Raw genomic sequence first — 25,112 nt, forward strand, 5'->3', positions numbered from 1 at the left:
CCCTGTCATTTGTCAGTCAAGGAATAAAGTAAATTAAACAACAGTCAAAAGAGGGGGGACGGGGTGATAAATGAAAGGAAAAGAAATTGATACATCGTTATCAATGGAGCGTTTCAATTTTTCCTAAATTAATCTGAATGAAAGGAATATTACTGCTGTCTTAAGCTGATAGCAATCTCCACATGCACATGTGATAATATCGGTCGACTAGGATGTAAAAGAGAGATCAATGCTTGTATATGGGACATGCGATATAGTGTAGACTGAAAGATCCGTCGCTCACTGCTCTCTACGCCCCCCCCCCCGAGTGCGCATGTGCACCGTTCACTGCCATTATTCGTGTTCTTTTTGTTGAGATTTTTTTCTGTAAATGACATAACAAACGCGAACTGGGAAAGAAATGTGCAGCATCACAAAGTTGACATCCAGCTGTCGACATCTACGGCATTTGCCTCAGGTAGTTGGAAAGCCTTGCAGTTTAAATGCCGAAAAATCCAAATACAACTTCAGAATACGTATACGCCACACAAACAGAAGTCTGATTTTTGTTGGATAGGGATCAGTATGGGAGCAAAGCTTCTCATTAAAATGTCATGAGACAAAGATGATCTTTGACCTCCATTTCACATAACGCTCGAAAAATAATCTGAAAGTATAAGTTAATGACTTGAATATATCATGTTCATGGCCTGGTTACAGTCAGCAAAATTACCCCTCTCAGTGTTAACACATCAACATACAATGACTGACTTGTCACATAGAAAAACTTGGCAAAATATTTTTCAAACAATTTATTCTAACAGCGCCCTCGTAAGGGCTACTGTGACTTTGAGTCCCCACGGACGGATTCCGGCGGGGACTAACCGTCTGTCCGTCCGTCTGTGCATCCGTCCGTCAACAGCTATTTCTCTGTCACCCCTGCGCCAATTTTTTTAAATGTGTGCTAGGATAAAGTTCTGTGACATACATATGAAAGTCAATTTATTTCGTGATACGAAAATCCAATATGGCCGCCGGGCGCGGCCATTTAATTGCAAATTTTTCATGTTTTTGAACCAAATACTATCCCTTAACCCATTTCGTTCAATGTTGGTACAAAGATAAAGTACTATTGCATATATGTGCACATTGATTTATTTCATGATAATATCTAATATGGCCACCGGGCGGCCATATTGGATCGTATATTTCCCAACATTTAACAGCTCCCCTGTAATAAAGCTACCAAGCAATATGTAATTCAAACACAGTTATTCAAACACCATAATCCAGTGGGGACTGTCATCAGCGATGACTTAATGTATCAGTAATACTGACACCAGTATACGAAAAATATTCTTCATGGCAGTGTTGTTTAAGAATACAGCGGAGCCAATTCATTTTAAAGCTTTGGTGTTATTTCACAGAGATGAAGCTAGCTATTGTAAGCCATATTCTATAAAAAAAAACTTATGACAGTATTTGTAAATCAAAATGAAGACTTACATTACTTTTATGAGTGTAACCACCATGATCACATCCCTCATAAAGATAACAATATTCTGAAGATACAGTCAAGAACATATTGGGAATCTAGACTTTGAATACTTAATTCATATGTTCTATTTCGTTTCACAAGGTCACATATTCAATTGTATACATCTAGGTATACCAAGATGGTTGTATTATCAGGATTATTTCCCCCATGCTCTTTAAGCAGAGCCTAATATTTAACAAGATGAAATGTGTATCTTAATATCTCTCCTCAGTCCCACCCTCTGCATTCTTAAGGTCTGACATGATATTGGACTAGAAGATCTGTCACTCAAGGACGCTCCCTCCACTCCCCTCCTCTAATAACACAGAAAGCACCCTCGAGCGACGATCTTCAATTCTAATATGTTACTGGACTGATTAATGTGCCCTAAGATTGTTCTCTAATGGATTTTTTTAACCTGCTTTCATACATTGATATTTTAAGAGTGAAACTTTTGCATGCATGTCCTACATCATCCTTTGCATTCATGAGGTCCTATACTTGAATGGTCAATGTATGTCTCCTAAGATCACCATCTTGTTTGAATGGTGTATGACACTTCTTGCAATGGTATGATCTGACATGAGATTTAATCAATATATGTCTGATAGAATCATTTTTTAGATAAAGTTTCACCATGCTCTTTGTGTTTATCCAGTAAAATAAGCGAGCCTTTGCGTTCACGTGATCTTTGTGAGGGTTAACAAATGCCTTTCAAAAACAAACCTGAATGTGCACGTTAGACCACACTCTTTACATTGATGTGGTCTGACACTAGAATGGATCAACATATGGTTGACTACATGGGCCTTCCTTTTAAATGTTTTACCGCACTCTCTGCATTTGTGGGATCTGATCTCTGAATGGGTCAGCATGTGAATTTCAAGACTGCCCTTCTCTGTGAATGTTTGACTACACTATATACATTAATGCTGTCTGACACCAGAATGGATTAGTGTATGCCATCTAAGACAGTGCGCTTCCGTGTGAATGTTTTACCAGACTCTGTACATTCATGAGGTCTGACACCAGAATGGATCAACAATGTACATATGTCCTTCTTTATGAATGTTTTACCTCACTGGTTCTGATCTTTGAATGTCAGTCAGCATGTGCCTTTCTGAATGTTTGACTACACTCGTTACATTCATGCTGTCTGACACCAGAACGGATTAACATTGGCCTTTCAAGAGTGCCCTTCTCTGTGAATGTTTTACCACACACTGTACATTCATGCTGTCTGACACTGATATGGAGCAACATATGCCCTCTAAGATTGTGCTTCCATTTTAATGTTTTACCACACTCTTTACATTCATGTGGTTTGACATTAGAATGGATCAACATATGCCTTTTAAGACCGCCCTTCTCTGTGAATTTCTTACCACACTCTTTACATTCATGTGGTCTAGATACCAGAATGGATCAATATATGGTTGAGTACATGGGCCTTCCTTTTAAATGTTTTACCACATTCTGTACACTTATGGGGTCTGATCTCTGAATGGATCAGCATGTGCCTTTTAAGACCACTCTTCTCTGTGAATTTCTTACCACACTCTGTACATTCATGTGGTCTGACACCAGAATGGATCAACATATGGTTGAGTACATGGGCCTTCCTTTTAAATGTTTTACCACACTCCCTGCATTTATGGGGTCTGATCTCTGAATGGATCAGCATGTGCCTTTTAAGAATGCCCTTCTCTGTGAATGTTTTACCACACTCTGTACATTCATGCTGTCTGACACCAGAATGGATCAACATATGCCTGTTCAGACTGTACTTCTGTGCAAATGTTTTACCACACTCTGTACATTCATGTGGTCTGACACCAGAATGGATTAACATATGTCTTTTAAGACTGCACTTGTGTGTGAATGTTTGACCACACTCTGTACATTCATGCTGTCTGACACTGAAATGGAGCAACATATGCCTGCTAAGACGGCTCTTCACTGTGAATGTTTGACCACACTCTGTACATTCATGCTGTCTGACACTGAAATGGAGCAACACATGCCCTCTAAGATTGTACTTCCGTTTGAATGTTTTACCACACTCTTTACATTCATGTGGTCTGACATTAGAATGAATCAACATATGCCTTTTAAGACCGCTCTTCTCTGTGAATTTCTTACCACACTCTTTACATTCATGTGGTCTGACACCAGAATGGATCAACATATGCCTGCTAAGACGGCTCTTCACTGTGAATGTTTTACCACACACTGTACATTCATGCTGTCTGACACTGAAATGGAGCAACACATGCCCTCTAAGATTGTGCTTCCTTTTGAATGTTTTACCACACTCTTTACATTCATGTGGTCTGACACCAGAATGGATTGACATATGACTTTTAAGACCGCCCTTCTCTGTGAATGTTTGACCACACTCTTTACATTCATGTGGTCTGACACCAGAATGGATCAACATATGGTTGAGTACATGGGCCTTCCTTTTAAATGTTTTACCGCACTCTGTGCATTTATAGGGTCTGATCTCTGAATGGATCAGCATGTGACTTACAAGATTGCCCTTCTCTGTAAATGTTTGACCACACTCTTTACATTCATGTTGTCTGATACTAGAATGGATCAACATATGCCCAATAAGTCCCTGTTTTCTTTTAAATGTTTTACCACACTCTTTGCTCTCATATGGGCTGATATTTGAGTTGGTCATCACATGGGCCTCAAGATTGCCATTCTGGATAAATGCTCTACCGCACTCACTGTGTTGGAATGGCGTGAGATTGGAATTTATCACTGCAAGCCCCTTGAGAAACGTGTTGTGTCTGTAGGTCTCCACACTTTCTCCATATTCCATTACTTGTGCCCCTGAGTGATTCAAGCTATGTGCTCCATCATTGCTCTTCTTCACATGATTTCCACAACACTCAGTGCTGATTTCACCTTCATAGCTGTCTCCATTATGAGAATGGCACTCCATCAAATGGAAGGAATCTTTGTGTGATGTAGTTTGGTGTTCAACATGATTGCCCTCATACATTGGATTCAGGTCTTCGTTGCTGTTGTCTCGGGTGGATACCCCATATTCCAATGTTATAAAGCAATGTTGCATAATGCTCTGTATAATTATTGATGCATCTGTTAGTAGAAAGATTAATATAAAACAGTTCAGTAGAGTAAGGTAGTAACAAAAAGGTTCCATAACGCGCTCTACGGACAGAGAGAGATATAGGCTTTTGATGTTACTGCTAATGACTTCACGTAATATTGGACAAAACTGGGACATTTTTCATGGATTTTCTATTGGATTTAAGAGCACAGCTGCTTAGCCATTATACCATCTTTAATCCAAAAATTATAGGTGAAAGGTCACATACATAGTTACTGAACACACCAAAGGCAGTACAGCACAGCAAGGCACAGACTATGAACAAAGTACAGGTAAACATGTAACAAAGTCAAAGTCGTGAAAGCAATATGCAACTCTACAGTACAATACAAACATACATGAAAGCATGGCTATTAAAACCATCGGTGGTCACAGAGATCGATATAAAGTAAAACTCTGCAAAAGACATGAATATGTCTGACAATCAGTTTGACATTGCACACCTGGTTGACTGACCACCCAAAGCTGTTTCTAAACATTTATGAAATACATGAATCAATTCTGGCATTCATACTTCATACCATGGTGGCAAACACATGCACTTCTAGGCACATTTTGCCTTCAACAGTTCTAAGTACACAACATCAACTTAATGGAGTGGAAAGTCAGCCTATTTCTGGAAGGAGCTGGTCATTATCAGCCTTATCCTAAGCAAAAAAATTAAACCTTTTTTTAAAACTATTTTTGCATAGTCAGCGGAGCGGAAATCATTGCTCTGGCAAGCGAGAATGTGATGACAATTCATAAAGCTAGTATGTATGCCAATGCACGTAGAAATACCTGTATTTCCATATACACGTGAAATTTAGGTATGAGACCAGTTCAGCTGTACTTTCTTAGGATTAAGTGAATCCTTTCTTAAGCAATTCATTTGACACCAGACTTATTGACACTTACCGCAAAACATTGTGACACTCACAGTCAAGTTTGAATAAAAGCTATTGAGTTATTTACATGCAGCAAATCAGAGCATGAGAAAACAGCAGCAGGGCTCGAAATTAGCGGTAGTCCCGCGTCCACAGACTACCAACTTTTCCCTGGGGCTACCAAAGTCCATGAAATGGTAGCCCACATGGACTACCAAAGCCTGGGACAAGAAATACTTGGCGTGCGATATCCGTCACTTTTGGACGATCTAAATGCAGTCAACATGTAGTTTCATTTGTTTGAAGCAATTATCCTTTCATCTGAGAATAGTTTTTTTCTGGTGACTATTACAATTTTCACTGCTATGTTTTTGTTTTCACAAGATGCAGAGCGTTTGATACTAGAATGTTGAGTTGCTTTTCCGTGTGCAGTCTTTGCATGCCAGTTCACACTATGCTGTTGATCGGCAGCATACAAGACGTACTTGTGTCAAGTTTTGGGGTTTTGATGCTGAAATTTCACAAAACTTTCACTTCTATATCAAGAGATTGTGTAATCAGTTTGATTTGAAATAGTAATATAATACACTGTGCTTGGCAACCGTGGCTGAGTTTCGCTGTCTTTTATCTATGGTTGTCAATCAGTATCAATTTATTACATTCTGTACAGAGAGACTCGGGTGTAACATGGCATGACAGTTCATAAATATCATGAGAATATTTTTTCTGTTTTTCTTTACTAAAGTTACAATTTCTTTGGATGTATATTAGCCGATTTAGAAAGTGATAGAAAGTGTTACAAATGTACAAAAATAAGCATAAATTAAGCGTTCGTGACACATAACATTGGGTTTCTCGAGTAAAAACCCCTAGTTTTACTGCTGTTTTGTGTTGTTGAACCGGGGGGCTTATACTGGAACGAGCATAGTATCCCTAAACCAAAATCTTCCTGGACTATCAGCCATTGTCACTGGGCTACCAACTTCAGAAAATGGTAGCCCAAGTGGACTACCAAGGTAAAAAGTTAATTTCGAGCCCTGAGCAGCGCCATATTATAAAATTGTGTTGAACAACAAAATGATGAAGACATGTTTGCTATGTGGCACATTAGTGTCAGATCCGCACACACGCACACTGACACCCACACACACAAAACAAACAAACACATATAAATACTATACCAAAAAAAAAGTTGACATCTGCCCTGCATATAGCATAACCTTACCTTTCATTGATAATGTATTGTCTTGATATTGTTGACACATGTTTTCAGTCAGTGTCTCTAATGGTTTCACTAGCTCATGCATTTTGTTGAAATGTTTGAGAGATTGGAAAGTTGCACAACACTCTGAAAGAAATACAGAATGTTTTAATGTTACGGTTAAGAAGCCATACATTAACAGCCAATCTATGATATTCCCAAACTGAAACGAGGAAAATAGTCAGATAAAGTCACATTCACTGAAAATATAAGCACCATAACAATGTGCTCCAGCACAACAGTTTCAAAAAGACTGCTGGAATCTTCAGTGAAGTCAATGTTCACAATATCAACATACTTTAGGCAAACCTCTTTCATCACATCATGTAAACATTAAAACTTTTTTAACATAGTTCTGTGAATTATTGGATGACTAACCATTATGGAAATACTACACTATACATTTGATAAAACTCTGGAAGTCACAATGACACTGTCCTGTTCTCAATTGATAAAAGTGACATCTTATTGCTTTCACTGTATCATGTAAGGGCAAGACTGGAAATTAGTGGATACAAAATAATTTTGTTTGAAAAATTGTTTGTATGGTAACTTATGAAGTCCACTAAACCGATCACTTTAGCGTCCCTGAGAAAATCCCTTTCAGGTTGCAAACAAGTGGTATGTCCACTATTCTTTACTCATGCATCATGTCTGTGTCAATGTAGCTCTGTAGCCTCTGTGTGCCAGGGCTGTGGCCTCACTACATGTAGCTGCAGTAATGTAGTTAGTACCGTCCACCCAAAATACCCTGTCAAAACCTCAAGCTACACTATGGCCTCATGCGGTTAGATCGAGTCCTAAAGTCGGACACACACAGCCTAGTCCAGGTCTCTCCGTCGTCTTTTGGTTGGGGAATCGATACAGTCAGTCAGGGAGTGGCAGGGTTATGCGGCAGGCAATGTCAACGCCCATCCCTCCACCTTGGGGCATAGTGGGCGATTTGGAAATTTGTCATGAAATTTGTCAAATGCCTCACTCCCTGGGGCAAGACAATCTGGAAAACCCTCAACTAAAACAAGTAAATCCCCACATTTCCCCGCCCCAATGGGTGGGGCATTCATAAATTCTGCACTTGTCCATGACATTGACTAGGGGCATCAATATATTAAAGGTAATTACACCACCTCCTTGATACCTGCTTCAAATATTGATCTGATAGATATCTAATTGTACTGAGAAGTATTGGGTAGTGTCAAGTTAATAAATAGCTCAATCGCATATTTAATGAAGTTTTGTAGTTAGTCATGTAACTCCGAAATAACTGCGCCAAATTTGATGAAATCTGCTGCAGATACTGATCCGACAGATATCTGACTGTGTTGAGAAGCATTTGGTAGTGTTAAGTTAACTAAGGGTTCATTTGATATTTAATGAACTTTGTAATTAGTGATATAACTCTGAAATTATGGCACCTGATTTGGTGTTTCCCGCTAGTTATTGATCTTGTAAATGTCTAATTGTCAAGTGAAGCACTGAGCAGTGTCAAGTTAATTAAGGGTTTATTTACATATTATATTTAATGAACTTTGTATTTAGTGATATTACTCCTAAATTACAGCATTAAATTTGATAAAACGAGCTGCAGATGTTTATCTGATAGATATCTAATTATCCCATGTAGCTTTTAGCTGATAAACAGCTCATTTGCATATTGAATGAAGTTTTGTAATGAGTGATTCCGACAGTACTGTGCGAAATAGCTCTAGCTGCATGGCAGGGCTGTGTGTCACCGGCGTACACGGCCTCCGCATAGAGTGTAACTATTGTGCGGGTCGTGCGGGCTGCGGGTCACTGCGGGTTGCTGCGGGCCAGTGCAGGCCACTCCTTTCTGGCCAGTTTTTAGGTTGCGGGTCGCTGAGGGCCAGTGCGGGTTGCTGCCGGCCAGTGCGGGCCACTCCTTTCTGGCCAATTTTTAGGTTGCGGGTCGCTGCGGGCCACTCCTTTCTGAGCAGTTTATTACAAGTTGTGGGTCACTGTCGGCCATTATTTTTTTACGGGTTTTCAGGTTGCTTTGGGGTACTGGAGGTTGCAAAGTGCTGGTTGCTGCCACTGCATTAAATGTTTGTATAATTTCTGACATATTTTCAATGCCTTATCTAATATCTCCATAAAAATAGGGAAACAAGTTGCACCTGTCTTTCCTGAAAAGTGATATTATTCTTATCTTTGAAGAACAGGTGTAGGCCACCTCAGTTTGTGATTATTTTGCATTGAAAACAGAGTATTTTCAGCACCTCTGAAATTTGAGTTCTGATGTTATTCAAACAGAAATGTTGCATGTCATCTGTACACTTTTATCAAATAATAATAACTGACAATTTACAGTTTAAAATATTACAAATGAGTTGAAGAGAAAACAGGCATGGCACAGGAAACATTCAAGAATGCAAATCAAGAGAAATTGTGGGTAATATACTGTACTGCGAGTAATAAAACAAACGGCTTACTCCTGTCATGCATGAGGTCGTTGATGGCGCACTCAGACCTGCATCCTCGATCAATAGGTGAAACCCGGAAGTGTAATTATCGGCAAAGATGTTGTATTTTTCGTGGTACCCACGTAAGGAAATATGTCCTGAAAGGAACTAGGTGTTTTTTATGGTTCATTTTATTTCAAGACACAATTGTACTCGAAGATAAACCTCATTTCTATTGTTTTCGGGCGACCAGCAAATCGACCCGCAATTTGACCCGTCGACCCGCAAAAATAACGATACTGCCTCCGCATAACGTCGGTATAAACCACAGCCCTGCCACGCAGACTAGCTGCTACATATAATGATCTGATCTGTGAAGCATACTACTATATGTAATGAACCTGTTGTGAACCACGTGAGCACATTCAGTTCACATCTGGTACTTGTAGTGTTCTGAGGCACAAGCACTAGACACGTCGCTTCGCGATCAAAGGCTCGAGCTCTTTCTGTTTCCTATTCATGAATCAGTACACCGATCGCGAAGCGACGTGTCTAGTGCCTGTGTTCTGAGGTACACAGCGAACAAACTCTTTTGACCCTGAAACAATACATTTTTCCTGGTTCACAGGGGCCGTCCACGGTGTACCTGACCACAAGCGACTGTGCATTATATATATCATACCTTGACAGGCTCGTGGAACGCTACAGTTGTTGTTGAATGCACTTCCAGAGCCACAGCCGCCATTGCAGTTTGTTCTCTCACAGGGCTCCGAATCCGAAAGACAGTCCTTGTTCATTATTTCTGCCGATTTCATCTTTGAAGTACAAATGTTGCTACACAAATATTTCAGGCGGACGTAAAATTCAAATCTGAGATTGCGTCAAACCACAGTCACTCCACAAAAACCGCGGCTACAGCTGACTGTGTAGCGATGTCGAGTACGAATTTACAAAACTTTGGTTACATAATGTGAACTTTTGACCTCTCAACTATGCCTCTCAACTAAACTTTGAAACTTCCGTTGGGGGCGCTTTGCACAAAGGCAACTGTGTTATGCCTCGGCATAAGATTTTCATGTTTGCATTATATTAGGCAATTACCAGGCAATACTCGGGTTGTGTGCAAATTTATTGGTTGCGCAATTTTCAAAAGTATCTAACAGTGTCCAATTCTACTTATAACAGCTCACTGAAACCTGCCTATCATATTTTTATCAATTTGTTTTTTGTTTTGTGTAAATCACTTACAATCCATCATTATTTACATTTTTCATCAGACACCGATAGTTTTGAAAGCATGATTGTCATTCCTCTTTTCAAGATACTCTGTTGTCTCCACCATGTTATTGTTTTCTCTGTTGTCTTCACCATGGTATTCTTTTTCTGTTGTCTCCACCATGGTATTGTTTTGTTTCTCTGTTGTTTTGCTGATTACGATTAAGACAGATTGCAGGTTCTTCTGCCAGTGTGTGAAAAAAGCATGTTCTTTAAACGCATTTAACTCAAAAATCACTGAACTGTCCATGTATTCACCTTATCCAACACAACCTGAACAATTATATTTATTTTTGTTGGTAACAAAAGAAAGGGACAGTAGCTGCAATTTTGATAATAATTTTCTATATCTTTAGTGCGTTAAATATACCTTCTTGTCAAAAGCTGATATTCTATACAGTCAACACGAGTCTGTACTGCAATTCAGTTGTTTATATATTCATATACAGTTTATGTTGGTATTGGAAGTCAATAATATTCCCTTTAGGGATTAGAACAAAAAATCCCTGGTATGGAGGATATTTCTTATTATTCAATTGTCAATAAATATGTAAAGCTACTTTCTGTATAGCAGTATTATATCCAGAGTGCGCGATTGCAGGAATCCCCGCCTTAAAACAAACACAAAAAAATGCGACATGTTGCCTAGCTCTCTACTATGAGATATTAAATTATTATTTACTATGTTGGAAGATAATTTAGGTGCGGGGAAAAAGTAGAGGATGATATTCGCTGCCTTGTGAACACCAGGTTAGACCCTAATTGACTTGAAAAGTTATTGCCAATCTTAAAGGGAAACAATCGTCGGAACTGCGTCTGTGAAAGTTTCTTGTTAACAAATAATGTATTTCGTGCACAATATCTAGATGCACCTCATCATCATAGCTGCAACATTTAAATTATACGTTGTAGATTATGACAGACTTTATTTAGGGACTTGATAGAAATTACGGGGGATGATGTTTTTTTTTCACGAAAATTAGCGACCAGAAAGTGTTTTCAATAAAATTAGCAACCTCCCAAATTGTCATGCACAAAAAACAGTGACCTTTCACAGGCGGGTTACAGTCCATATCAATAATATCTCACTTATATGACCTTTATCAGAATACTTTAAAACTTTAATGCAATTTCCACTTAACTTTATCATATAGAAGTAGTCTTATATCTTATCATATAGAAGTAGTCTTTAAGAAAAAGAGTACCTACAACTTCAAGTAACATTTTTGAAAATAAAGTTCTAAGCCGTATTAAATGTTTATATTTTATTGGCAGCTCTTATTTCATAATACGTGCCCCTGTCTCTCTTTAACAGGTGAACTTGGATATCGAGCATTTGTGTTCGCTTTAAAAATATATTTGCGAATTTAACTCCCCGGCAGGTTTTCTGAATGTGACCCTGTCCGAATTCCAGTCCGCCCTATAGTAGATGAAAACTCTCTAACTAAGTTTCTAGTGCTTGTGTGCCCTACGTTGAACCACTGCAATGTAGGAGAAGAGTTTGACAACATCGTTTTCTACCCAGAATTATTTACTACATGTCAACCGTATGGTCATTTGATCTATTCCCCAAAACATGTCGCAAGCATATATAGCTTCTTTGCAAAGTAGCTCTATACATGTAGAATGCACGGTTATTGTTTACATTTGAATTCTGCTCCGGACCAGAATTCACTCGTCAACATTACTAATACATCTTCACATGTACAGGCTGAAATGACAAGTTTAATACTACGGATCTCATCACGCTCTAGAGGGTAGAAAAAAGTAACTGTAGCATCAAAACAACATTTGTGAAAAATAATCATCAAAACTTACAGGCTGTATTCATGAGCACCTCTGGAAAGGGGCGGGAGAAGTGACATAGGGATTATAAACTTTCATAAAATTTCAAGTCTAGAACAGCCATATGTGTACTGTCAGCATTATTATTGTTCCAAATTGAATTCAAATCATGACTAGAACGAATTTTTCATCAACAACAATAATTATGGTCTTTACACATATTCAGAGTAGTTTGCCAAACAGAATATTTTTTTTGTTCTAGCATGATTTGGGGGCACAATATAAAGAACAAGACGAACTGAAAAATTGGTCAAAAGGTACTCTACAGGTAATATTCCTTTTACACAATTATGTTAATTATGTACATTTTCCTGACAGATGAGGCAAGTCATCCGGTTTCCCAAACCTTTTTTATGTTATCCCTGTTTATCTGTTGTACAAGTCGAAGTTTTCTATGAAGAGAAAATACATTGTATGTCAAACAGCATCCTTGTTCCCTGGAGGAGAACACACACACAGACACAAGCACAGACATAGATACACACACAGACACACAGACACATATATGCGTGTATGTGCGTGTCTGTCTGTCTGTCTGTATGCCTGTCTGTGTCTGTGAGCTTGTGTGGCCAATTATACATTAAAATACATTCAAAAGTCAGTTTGCAGCTTTGTATCAATCTTCCAATAAGACACCACGTGACTGAATGAATGAACACACACTCACTGTAACCCCCCCCCCTCACACACACACCCCACAACCACACACACAATGACTACTTGCATCGCCTCCATCAAACACATCTGATTGCCTAAATAACTTGCTGGAATTCTACCCTGTTGTCAGTTTTTGAATACTAATAAACGACATGAGCATGCATGAGGTACCCATACCTCAAACCTTGGTGGGATCATACAGCTGTCTGTTCCACTTTTTTTCATCAAATAAATGACCTGTCTATTTTATTGATGACGACGGACGTTCTGATTACAGAAGCTGTTTACAATTTGAGAAAAAAGTATGAATTTCTTCTTTCTGTTATTGCCAAGTACATTCACACTGTATCCAGCGCTGGAAACTACGCCCGTCCTCCCGTCCGAGACGGGTAACTTTTCAGTCGGACGGGAGGAAAATTGTACTTCCACGTCCGTGTGTCGGGCTCTCGATAGTAGCCCATACGGCATACCCAGTAATCTCATCGATCATGATCAGCTGCTTCTAGATGTTGTTTTAAACGAAATGTAGTATACCAATATGTTGGACTTCGACGCGCTTATGCTACTGAAACTGTGCAACTGTGTGACGCCGGAATGCAATGCAAGCGAGACATGTAAACACGGGTAAACAGGAAGTCGCTCACTAGTAAATCTCACACTAAGCGAGATTTGCGCGATATCAGCCAGTGCTATAGCCTAAATATAAAGATATAAAGGAAAGATATAAAGATATAAAGGATATAAAGGAAAATGAGGGCAACTCCACACATTGGCTCTACCAAGATTGTTTAGTATTACGATATGGTGAATAAAAGGATCATTGCATTTATTTTGTGTGGAATACATGGCGAGACACCGGTGGATAGATAGTGCCTTCACTGTGCCTTGACCCTAGTCATGTGATTTGGGTCCCCTGTAAACCGGTTTGTTGATTGAGTGATTCGTCTTAACGGTGTTTCGGAACCAAAAATGGGGTTCCTTCATCAGTCGCTCTCTTGTTTTGTATCCCATCCGTTTGGTTGTGTGATGAAGTCATCTTCGTCCTCCAGGAGGAGAAGCCAGATTCGTTATTGAGAGAGTTAGCCACTATTGACTGACTCTATAGTGAGCGATCCGGTGTGTTCAGGTGTCATATTGACCCAGCATCGACCGGAGTTTCTGGACACTTATAAGGATTTTTGTTTTAGGGCATATTATGAGCGTTGCTAGTGCTCGTTATGTTAACAGTAAATGTTATATCTGTCAACGATTAGTTTGTTTTAGGTATTTAAATCGATTATCCGAACTTTTAGTTTTGTGTCAATTTTTCGTGGACTTTGTAATAGATTTCGGGTCGATATTGGTGCCTGCTTTCTGGTGTTTGAAAAGCATGTTGTGAAGGGCTGCTTCGAGAAATAAATCTTGTTTCTCTGTGTTTAGCCATTCCCAGGTTTCATGGTTTCGTTAACAATATTTGCTGTAAACGGCCTTTGAAATCGGTTTGGTCTGAGGAGAGTATTGGTTTATTTAATTCATGCCGCCAACTTTGATTACTTATATGGCAGCTCTCTCAGTTTTTGATTTTCTTTGCCAGATGATGTTTTCTGTATTGCTCAGCAATCTTTTCAGTTTGGTTGATTGTAGTACCAATTCGATGACAGATTGCATCTTGGTTTTATACGATAAAGTGGCATAAAATGGAGACAAATTTAAAAAAAAATGTTTCCCCGTTGTTAAAACCGCTATCGTGAAACCTTTTAACTGTTTGAGCGATATGGCAAAGTGTGTTCGAATTAACTAATTAATTAATCAGAGTGTTATCAGCATTGTTATTGTAGAAATTTTGTATTCAAGTCCGGATTAGAATTCATTTCAAACAGTGGAATTCAGAACAGTTTGTTTGTAAGATCATAGTTAATACTCATGTTGAAAATAAAGCTGTTTACAATTTGAAGTACATAATGGTTTTGTGATTTTTGAATGAATGGATTTATGAAAATTCAGGACAGGCAACTTTCTGGCAGGACAGGCAAGTTTTGAAAGTTACCAGTCCTGATGTCTGGCAAATATTTTGGCCAGTTTCCAACACTGCTGTATCCCTGTCATTTGTCAGTCAAGGAATAAAGTAAATTAAACAACAGTCAAAAGAGGGGGGACAGGGTGAATAAATGAAAGGAAAAGAAATTGATACATCGTTATCCCTGGAGCGTTTCAATTTTTCCTAAATTAATCTGAATGAAAGGAATATTACTGCTGTCTTAAGCTGATAGCAATCTCCACATGCACATGTGATAATATCGGTCGACTAGGATGTAAAAAGAGATCAATGCTTGTATATGGGACATGCGATATAGTGTAGACTGAAAGATCCGTCGCTCACTGCTCTCTACGCCCCTCCCGTGTGCGCATGTGCACAGTTCACTGCCAATATTCGTGTTCTTTTTGTTGAGATTTTTTTCTGTAAATGACATAACAAACGCGAACTGGGAAAGAAATGTGCAGCATCACAAAGTTGACATCCAGCTGTCGACATCTACGGCATTTGCCTCAGGTAGTTGGAAAGCCTTGCAGCTTTGGTATTAATGCCGAGAAATCCAAATACAACTTCAGAATACGTATAAGCCACACAAACAGAAGTCTGATTTTTGTTGGATAGGGATCAGTATGGGAGCAAAGCTTCTCATTAAAATGTCATGAGACAAAGATGATCTTTGACCTCCATTTCACATAAAAATAATCTGAAAGTATAAGTTAATGATTTGAATATATCATGTTCATGGCCTGGTTACAGTCAGCAAAATTACCCCTCTCAGTGTTAACACATCAACCATACAATGACTGACTTGTCACATAGAAAAACTTGGCAAAATATTTTTCAAACAATTTATTCTAACAGCGCCCTCGTAAGGGCTACTGTGACTTTGAGTCCCCACGGACGGATTCCGGCGGGGACTAACCGTCTGTCCGTCCGTCTGTGCATCCGTCCGTCAACAGCTATTTCTCTGTCACCCCTGCGCCAATTTTTTTAAATGTGTGCTAGGATAAAGTTCTGTGACATACATATGAAAGTCAATTTATTTCGTGATACGAAAATCCAATATGGCCGCCGGGCGCGGCCATTTTGTTGCAATTTTTTCATGTTTTTGAACCAAATACAATCCCTTCACTCATTTCGTTCAATGTTGGTACAAAGATAAAGTACTATTGCATATATGTGCACATTGATTTATTTCATGATAATATCTAATATGGCCGCCGGGCGGCCATATTGGATCGTATATTTCCCAACATTTAACAGCTCCCCTGTAATAAAGCTACCAAGCAATATGTAATTCAAACACAGTTATTCAAACACTATAATCCAGTGGGGACTGTCATCAGCGATGACTTAATGTATCAGTAATAATGACACCAGTATACGAAAAATATTCTTCATGGCAGTGTTGTTTAAGAATACAGCGGAGCCAATTCATTTTAAAGCTTTGGTGTTATTTCACAGAGATGAAGCTAGCTATTGTTAGCCATATTCTCTAAAAAAAACTTGTGACAGTATTTGTGAATAAAAATTAACTCTTACATTACTTTTATGAGTGTAACACCATGATGACACATCCCTCATAAGATAACAATATTCTGAAGATACAGTCAGGAACATATGGGGAATCTAGACATTGAATGCCTAAATTCATATGTTCTATTTCGTTTCACAAGGTCACATATTCAATTGCATACATCTAGGTATATCAAGATGGTTGTATTATCAGGATTATTTCCCCCATACTCTTTAAGCAGAGCCTTATATTTAACAAGATGAAAATGTGTATCTTAATATCTCTCCTCAGTCCCACCCTCTGCAAGGACGCTCCCTCCACTCCCCTCCTCTAATAAGGGGGAACACAGAAAGCACCCTCGAGCGATGATCTTCCAGTCTAATATGTTACTGGATTGATTAATGTGCCCTTAGATTGTTCTCTACTGGATTTTTTAACCTGCTTTCATACATTGATATTTTACGAGTGAAACTTTTGCATGCATGTCCTACATCATTATTTGCATTCATGAGGTCTTACATTTGAATGGTCAACGTATGTCTCCTGAGATCACCCTCTTGTTTGAATGGTGTATGACACTTCTTGCAATGGTATGATCTGACTTGAGATTTGATCAATATATGTCTGATAGAATCATTTTTTAGATAAAGTTTCACATGCTCTTTGTGATGTTTATCCAGTAAAATATGCGAGCCTTTGCGTTCATGTGATCTTTGTGAGGGTTAACAAATGCCTTTCAAAAACAAACCTGAATGTGCACGTTTGACCACACTCTTTAGGGTGGTCTAACACCAGAATGGATCAACATATGGTTGAGTACATGGGCCTTCCTTTTAAATGTTTTACTGCACTCTCTGCATTTATGGCATCTGATCTCTGAATGGATCAGCATGTGAATTTCAAGACTGCCCTTCTCTGTGAATGTTTGACTACACTCTATACATTAATGCTGTCTGACACCAGAATGGATTACCTTGTGTCATCTAAGACAGTTCGCTTCCGTGTGAATGTTTTACCAGACTCTGTACATTCATGAGGTCTGACACCAGAATGGATCAACAATGTACCTATGTCCTTCCTTACGAATGTTTTACCTCACAGGTTCTGATCTTTGAATGTCAGTCAGCATGTGCCTTTCTGAATGTTTGACTACACTCGTTACATTCATGCTGTCTGACACTAGAATGGATTAACATTGGCCTTTCAAGACTGCCCTTCTCTGTGAATGTTTTACCACACACTGTACAATCATGCTGTCTGACACTGAAATGGATCAACATATGCCCTCTAAGATTGTGCTTCCGTTTGAATGTTTTACCACACTCTTTACATTCATGTGGTCTGACATTAGAATGGATCAACATATGCCTTTTAAGACCGCCCTTCTCTGTGAATTTCTTACCACACTCTTTACATTCATGTGGTCTGACACCAGAATGGATCAACATATGGTTGAGTACATGGGCCTTCCTTTTAAATGTTTTACCGCACTCTGTGCATTTATGGGGTCTGATATCTGAATGGATCAGCATGTGACTTTCAAGACTGCCCTTCTCTGTGAATGTTTGACCACACTCTGTACATTCATGTGGTCTGACACCAGAATGGATCAACATATGCCTTTTAAGACTGCACCTAATTGTGAATGTTTTACCACACTCTTTACATTCATATGGTCTGACATCAGAATGGATCAACATATGCTTTTTAAGACTGCCCTTCTCTGTGAATGTTTTACCACACTCTGTACATTCATATGGTCTGACTTCAGAATGGATCAACATATGCCTTTTAAGATTGCCCTTCTCTGTGAATGTTTTACCACACTCTCTGCATTTATGGGGTCTGATCTCTGAATGGATCAGCATGTGGCTTTTAAGACCGCCCTTCTCTGTGAATTTCTTACCACACTCTTTACATTCATGTGGTCTGACACCAGAATTGATCAATATATGGTTTTTAAGACTGTACCTAATTGTGAATGTTTTACCACACTCTTTACATTCATGTGGTTTGACACCAGAATGGATCAACATATGTCTTTTGAGACTTTCCTTCTCTGTGAATGTTTTACCACATTCTTTACATTCATGTGGTCTGACATCAGAATGGATCAACATATGCCTTTTAAGACCGCCCTTCTCTGTGAATGTTTTACCACACTCTTTACATTCATGTGGTCTGACACCAGAATTGATCAACATATGGTTGAGTACATGGGCCTTCCTTTTAAATGTTTTACCACACTCTGTGCATTTATAAGGTCTGATATCTGAATGGATCAGCATGTGACTTACAAGATTGCCCTTCTCTGTAAATGTTTGACCACACTCTTTACATTCATGTTGTCTGATACTAGAATGGATCAACATATGCCCAATAAGTCCCTGTTTTCTTTTAAATGTTTTACCACACTCTTTGCTCTCATGTGGGCTGATATTTGAGTTGGTCATCACATGGGCCTCAAGATTGCCATTCTGAATAAATGCTTCACCGCACTCACTGTGTTGGAATGGCGTGAGATCAGAATTAATCACTGTAAGGCCCTTGAGATACATGTTGTGTCTGTAGGTCTCCACACTATCTCCATATTCCATTACTTTTGCCCCTGAGTGATTCAAGCTATGTGCTCCATCATTGCTCTTCTTCACATGATTTCCACAACACTCAGTGCTGATTTCACCTTCATAGCTGTCCCCATTATGAGAATGGCACTCCATCAAATGGAAGGAATCTTTGTGTAATGTAGTTCCATGTTCAACATGATTGCCTCATACAATGGATTCAGGTCTTCGTTGCTGTTGTCTCGGTTGGACACGCCATATTCCAATGTTATAAAGCAATGTTGCATAATGCTCTGTACAATTATTGATGCATCTGTTAGTAGAAAGATTAATATAAAACAGTTCAGTAGAGTAAGGTAGTTACGTAACAAAAAGGCTCCATAACGCGCTCTACGGACAGAGAGAGATGTAGGCTTTTGATGTTACTACTAATGACTTCACATAATATTGGACAAACTGGGACATTTTTCATGGATTTTCTATTGGATTTCAGGGGTTTCATTAAGAGCCGGCAGCCGGCGAAATTGACCGGTTACTCTCACGATTTCGCCGGCTACTTTTTTGGAAATTTGAACTCTTTCATAGCTAAAATATTTTTTACCTTCTGAAATGATACGGACAAGTTTCACAAGCTGTGTAATCAAACTTTTCAACGGCTTTTATGTGAAACAAAATTTAGAAGACGAGCGACTACTACGATCGCCTTGTACTACGATGCAATACGGTTTTGCGTATACTGCCTCAATAAAAATCGGAATTGCAATTGACGATTCTATTGGTTACCTGAATTGCTGATTCCTATTTGGTGACATTTATATACGCTAATGAAAACGTGCATACTACACATGTCGGCCGTCGTTAGCTCAACTCAAAATGGTCGATGAACAAATGAAGACGGAAGTGATCGCAAGGTCAAGCTTCGCTGTACGATCCTCGGTTTTGAAGTGGACCAAGAAACAAGAGAAGGATAATTACGTGGATTTAAACTGTTTTCGAAGGCAATGACCTGATTTTTTTCTCACGAAAAAACTTTCCGATTACAGTTGGAATTTTAGTAAGCCGATGTGCGTTGCACTACGGTAGGCTAATTGTGAAGAAATATAACCAGCTGGATGTATGATATGTACTGCTCTTCGGTCTATCGACGCCAACACTTAAGAACGTCGCCCAGAGTGGTTATAATACGATCAGACCTCTAAATTCACTTCAAAAGCGATCGTCAGGTTAAATCCAAATTTGCGCTTCTGAACGTACAAATTTCCATATCCTATCAGGTTCTTACTTTGCATACCCATATACTCAAATAACCTTGAGGATCTTTGATTCTATTTGCGAAATATGGTAATGATTGTCATTTTTTATCATTATTCGCTATATAAATTATCCTTTTTACGTCTCCAGTGGTATCAAAGTTCTTCATCTACAGATTTCCACACCAAACATCAGAGTTCTTAATTTTAAGCATAACATTGTGAGTGTTTCATCCAGGATGGCATCAATAAGGGGGATTTCCCCCTAATCAGAAAATTTCGGGGCATTTCACAGTTCATGTGTTGTACTTGAACCTCTAAGGTGTGACTGGCACAATTTCATGGAAGGGGGAGTGGTCCCCTAGACAAATTAATTGGGGTGCCAACATTTCAACAGAGGGGGAATCCCCTATCCCCTGTCTAGATGTAACACTGTATAATATTATCTACATATCAAATTTATATCATTAATAATAGTGAATTATTATAGTTTACCTCCTAAAGCATAGAGACTCTAAAGACTTGTTTTCTTTGTTCAAATTATCGTCAACATTACCATATTTCATCATTTTAATTATGAATTATCATATTTAGGGAACACCCCCTCCCGGACCCTCCCCCGACGGCGACCGCTTTGTGGTCATGGCAGCTGCAAGCCGCCTACTTTTCTATTCTAGCCCCCTACTTCAAAACTTAATGAAACCCCTGGATTGAAGAGCACAGCTGCTTAGCCATTATACCATCTTTAATCCAAAATTATAGGTGAAAGGTCACATACATAGTTACTGACACACCAAAGGCAGTGCAGCACAGCAAGGCACAGACTATGAACAAAGTACAGGTACACATGTAACAAAGTCAAAGTCGTGAAAGCAATATAAAGCAACTCTACAGTCAATACAAACATACATGAAAGCATGGCTATTAAAACCATGGGTGGTCACAGAGATCGATATAAAGTAAAACTGTGCAAAAGACGTGAACATGTCTGACAATCAGTTTGACATTGCACACCTGGCTGACTGACCAACCAAAGCTGTTTCTAAACATTTATGAAATACATAAATCAAGTCTGGCATTCATACTTCATACAATGGTGGCAAACACATGCATTTTTGGGCACATTTTGCCTTCAACAGTTCTAAGTACACAACATCAACTTAAAAGAGTGCAAAGTCAGCCTATTTCTGGAAGGAGCTGGTCATTATCAGCCTTATCATAAGCAAAAAAATTAAACCTTGATGACAGTTCATAAGCTAGTATGTATGCCAAATGCACACAGAAATACCTGTATTTCCAAATACGCGTGAAATTTAGGTATGAGACCAGTTCAGCTGTACTTTCTTAGGATTTAGTGAATCCTTTCTTAAGCAATTCATTTGACACCAGACTTATTGACACTTACCGCAAACCATTGTGACACTAATAGTCAAGTTTGAATAAAAGCTAGTGAGTTATTTACATGCAGCAGATCAGAGCATGAGAAAACAGCAGCCATATTATAAAATTGCGTTGAACAACAAAATGATGAAGACATGTTTGCTATGTGGCACATTAGTGTCAGATCCGCACACACACGCACACTGACACCCACACACACAAAACAAACAAACACATATACATACTATAGCAAAAAAAAAGTTGACATCTGCCCTGCATATAGTATAACCTTACCTTTTATAGATAATGTATTGTCTTGATATCGTTGACACATGTTTTCAGTCAGTGTCTCTAATGGTTTAACTAGCTCATGCATTTTGTCAAAATGTTTGAGAGATTGGAAAATTACACAACACTCTGAAAGAAATAGAAAATGTTTTCAATGTTGCGGTTAAGAAGCCACAGAGTAACATTAACAGCCAATTTATGATATTCCCTAACTGAAATGAGAAAAATAGTCAGATAAAGTCACATTCACTGAAATGTAAGCACCATAACAATGTGCTCCAGCACAACAGTTTCAAAAGGACTGCTGGAATCTTCAGTGAAGTCAATGTTCACAATGTCAACATACTTTGGGCAAACCTCTTTCATCACATCCTGTAAACAGTAAAACTTTTTTAACATAGTTCTGTGAAATATTGGATGACTAACCATTATGAAAATACTACACTATACATTTGATAAAACTCTGGAAGTCACAGTGACACTGTCCTGTTCTCAATTGATAAAAGTGACATCTTATTGCTTTCACTATATCATGTAAGGGCAAGACTGGAGATTAGTGGACACAAAACAATTATGTTTGAAAATTGTTAGAATGGTACCTTATGAAGTTCACTAAACCGATCACTTTAGAGCCCCTAAGAAAATCCCTTTTAGTTCGCGAACCAGTGGTACATGTATGTCCACTATTCTTTACTAATGCATCATGTCTGTGTCAATATAGCTCTGTAGCCTCTGTGTGCCAGGGCTGTGGCCTCACTACATGTAGCTGCAGAAATGTAGTTAGTACCGTCCACCCAAAATACCCTGGCAAAACCTCAAGTTACACTATGGCCTCATGTGGTTAGATTGAGTCCTATAGTCGGAAACGCACAGCCTAGTTTAGGGTCTCTCTGTCGTCTTTTGGTTGGGGAATCGATACAAACAGTCAGGGAGTGGCAGGGTTATGTGGCAGGCAATTTCAACCCCATCCCTCCACCTTGGGGCATAGTGGGCGATTTGGAAAAATAATCGCAATCATACCAATCCATAATCCAATAACAAGTAAATCCCCCACATTTCCCCGCCCCAATGGGTGGGCATTCATAAATTCTGCATTTGTCCATGACATTGACTAGGAGCATCAATATAATGCAATTACACCACCTCCTTGATACCTGCTACAAATATTGATCTGATAGATATCTAATTGTACTGAGAAGTATTGGGCAGTGTCAAGTTAATAATAGCTCGGTTGCAAATTTAATGAAGTTTTGTAATTTGTAACTCCAATATAACTGCACCAAATTCGATGAAATCTGCTGCAGATACTGAGCCGACAGATATCTGACTGTGTTGAGAAGCATTTGGTAGTGTTAAGTTAGCTAAGCTTTGGATATTTAATGAACTTTGTAGTGATATAACTCTGAAATTATGGCACCTGATTTGGTGTTTCCCGCTACAGTTATTGATCTTATAAATGTCTAATTGTCAAGTGAAGCACTGAGCAGTGTCAAGTTAATTAAGGGTTTATTTATATATTTAATGAACTTTGTATTTAGTGATATTACTCCGAAAGTACAGCATTAAATTTGATAAAACGAGCTGCAGATGTTTATCTGATAGATATCTAATTGTCCCATAAAGCTTTTAGCTGATAAACAGTTCATTTGCATATTGAATGAAGTTTTGTAATGAGTGATTCCCACAGTACTGTGCGAAATAGCTCTGCATGGCAGGGCTGTGTGTAGCTGCAAAATTGTAGCGCTACGGTGAGGCAGTCGGTGATTTTGTTTTTGCGACTTCGCTCACCAGTACTAGTAGCGCTACAATGCCGATGGTCCTGTAGAGGTGAAAATAAGTGCACCTCATTGGGCAAGGCGTGTTGATGTGAATACCAACTTCCGGTAATGGCGGTACTTGTAGTGTTCCGAGGCACAAGCACGAGACACGTCGCTTCGCGATCAAAGGCTCGAGCTTTTTCTGTTTCCTATGAATCAGTACACCGATCGCGAAGCGACGTGTCTAGTGCCTGTGTTCTGAGGTACACAGCGAACAAACTCTTTTGGCCCTGAAAAATACATTTTTCCTGGGTCACAGGGGCCGTCCACGGTGTACCTGACCACAAGCGACTGTGCATTATATATATCATACCTTGACAGGCTCGTGGAACGCCACAGTTGTTGTTGAATGCACTTCCAGAGCCACAGCCGCCATTGCAGTTTGTTCTCTCACAAGGCTCCGAATCCGAAAGACAGTCCTTGTTCATTATTTCTGCCGATTTCATCTTTGAAGTACAATTGTTGCTACACAAACATTTCAGACGGACGTAAAATTCAAATCTGAGATTGCGTCAAACCACAGTCACTCCACAAAAACCGCGGCTACAGCTGTGTCGAGTACGAATTCACAAAACTTTGGTTACATTATATGAACTTTTGACCTCTCAACTATGCCCCTCAACCAACTGAACTTTGAAATTTCCGTTGGGGGCGCTTTGCACAAAGGCAACTTCGTTATGCCTCATGCCTCGGTATAAGATTTTCATATTTGCATTATATTAGGCAATTACCAGGCAATACTCGGGTTGTGTGCAAATTTATTGGTTGCGCACTTTTCAAAAGTATCTAACAGTGTCCAATTCTACTAATATCAGCTCACTGAAACCTGTCTATCAAATTTTTATCAGATTTTTTTTTGTTTTGTATAAATCACTTACAATCTGCCATTATTAGGGAGCCGTCATTATTTACAGCCTGGGGGGGGGGGGGTCGGAGGAATTGCTTTCGAAAATTTCAAATTTCGAGTAACCCCTGCCAACCATGACGTGTTTGAGTAATCCCCCCTCTCTGCTACAGAAATTTTGAGTGACACCCCCACAAAAAAAATTGGGAAAGTTAAATATCTATACAGTAAAATGGATTGCTGCTGCGACAGGCCCTGCACAGACCCTGATTAAACCCTGTGGTACAGGTCTGTGTTGGAAAGAGGTTCCATTGCTGTGACAGGGGCTGATGTACAGGTCTGTATCCAGTGCTCTGATGACATGCAGTGTTCTCCGTAGGATTTTTTACAAGAGGGGAAGATGTGGTGTAAAAGCACCACAAGCGACCGCTTATGCGGTTGTGGGGGGGGGGGG

The 25,112-nt window shown here is 39.1% G+C and overlaps 1 protein-coding gene across 4 annotated transcripts in view; it reads right to left on the minus strand.

Moving 5' to 3' along the window:
* The window catches only part of LOC139145442 (zinc finger protein 160-like), a 40,790-nt gene extending 16,375 nt beyond the window's left edge, over window positions 1–24,415 (minus strand). Inside the window, exons 1-3 of one of the 4 annotated variants that reach the window (XR_011554920.1) lie at window positions 9,891–10,191; window positions 6,753–6,875; window positions 2,594–4,630 (exon numbers count right to left, since the gene is read on the minus strand). Coding sequence is in view for 3 of the 4 variants with exons in the window: in XM_070716630.1 (XP_070572731.1) it covers window positions 2,925–4,630; window positions 6,753–6,875; window positions 24,128–24,260 (1,962 nt within the window). In the remaining variant the exon portion in view is untranslated. Of the gene's footprint in view, window positions 1–776; window positions 4,631–6,752; window positions 6,876–9,890; window positions 10,192–15,833; window positions 19,393–22,003; window positions 22,127–24,127 lie in introns of those variants that run through there. The other 3 variants (XM_070716630.1, XM_070716629.1, XM_070716631.1) reach the window with 3 other exon arrangements.
* Window positions 24,416–25,112: the final 697 nt, after the last annotated feature.

Source organism: Ptychodera flava, chromosome 12 (assembly GCF_041260155.1).
Source record: "Ptychodera flava strain L36383 chromosome 12, AS_Pfla_20210202, whole genome shotgun sequence".
Lineage (NCBI taxonomy): Eukaryota > Metazoa > Hemichordata > Enteropneusta > Ptychoderidae > Ptychodera > Ptychodera flava.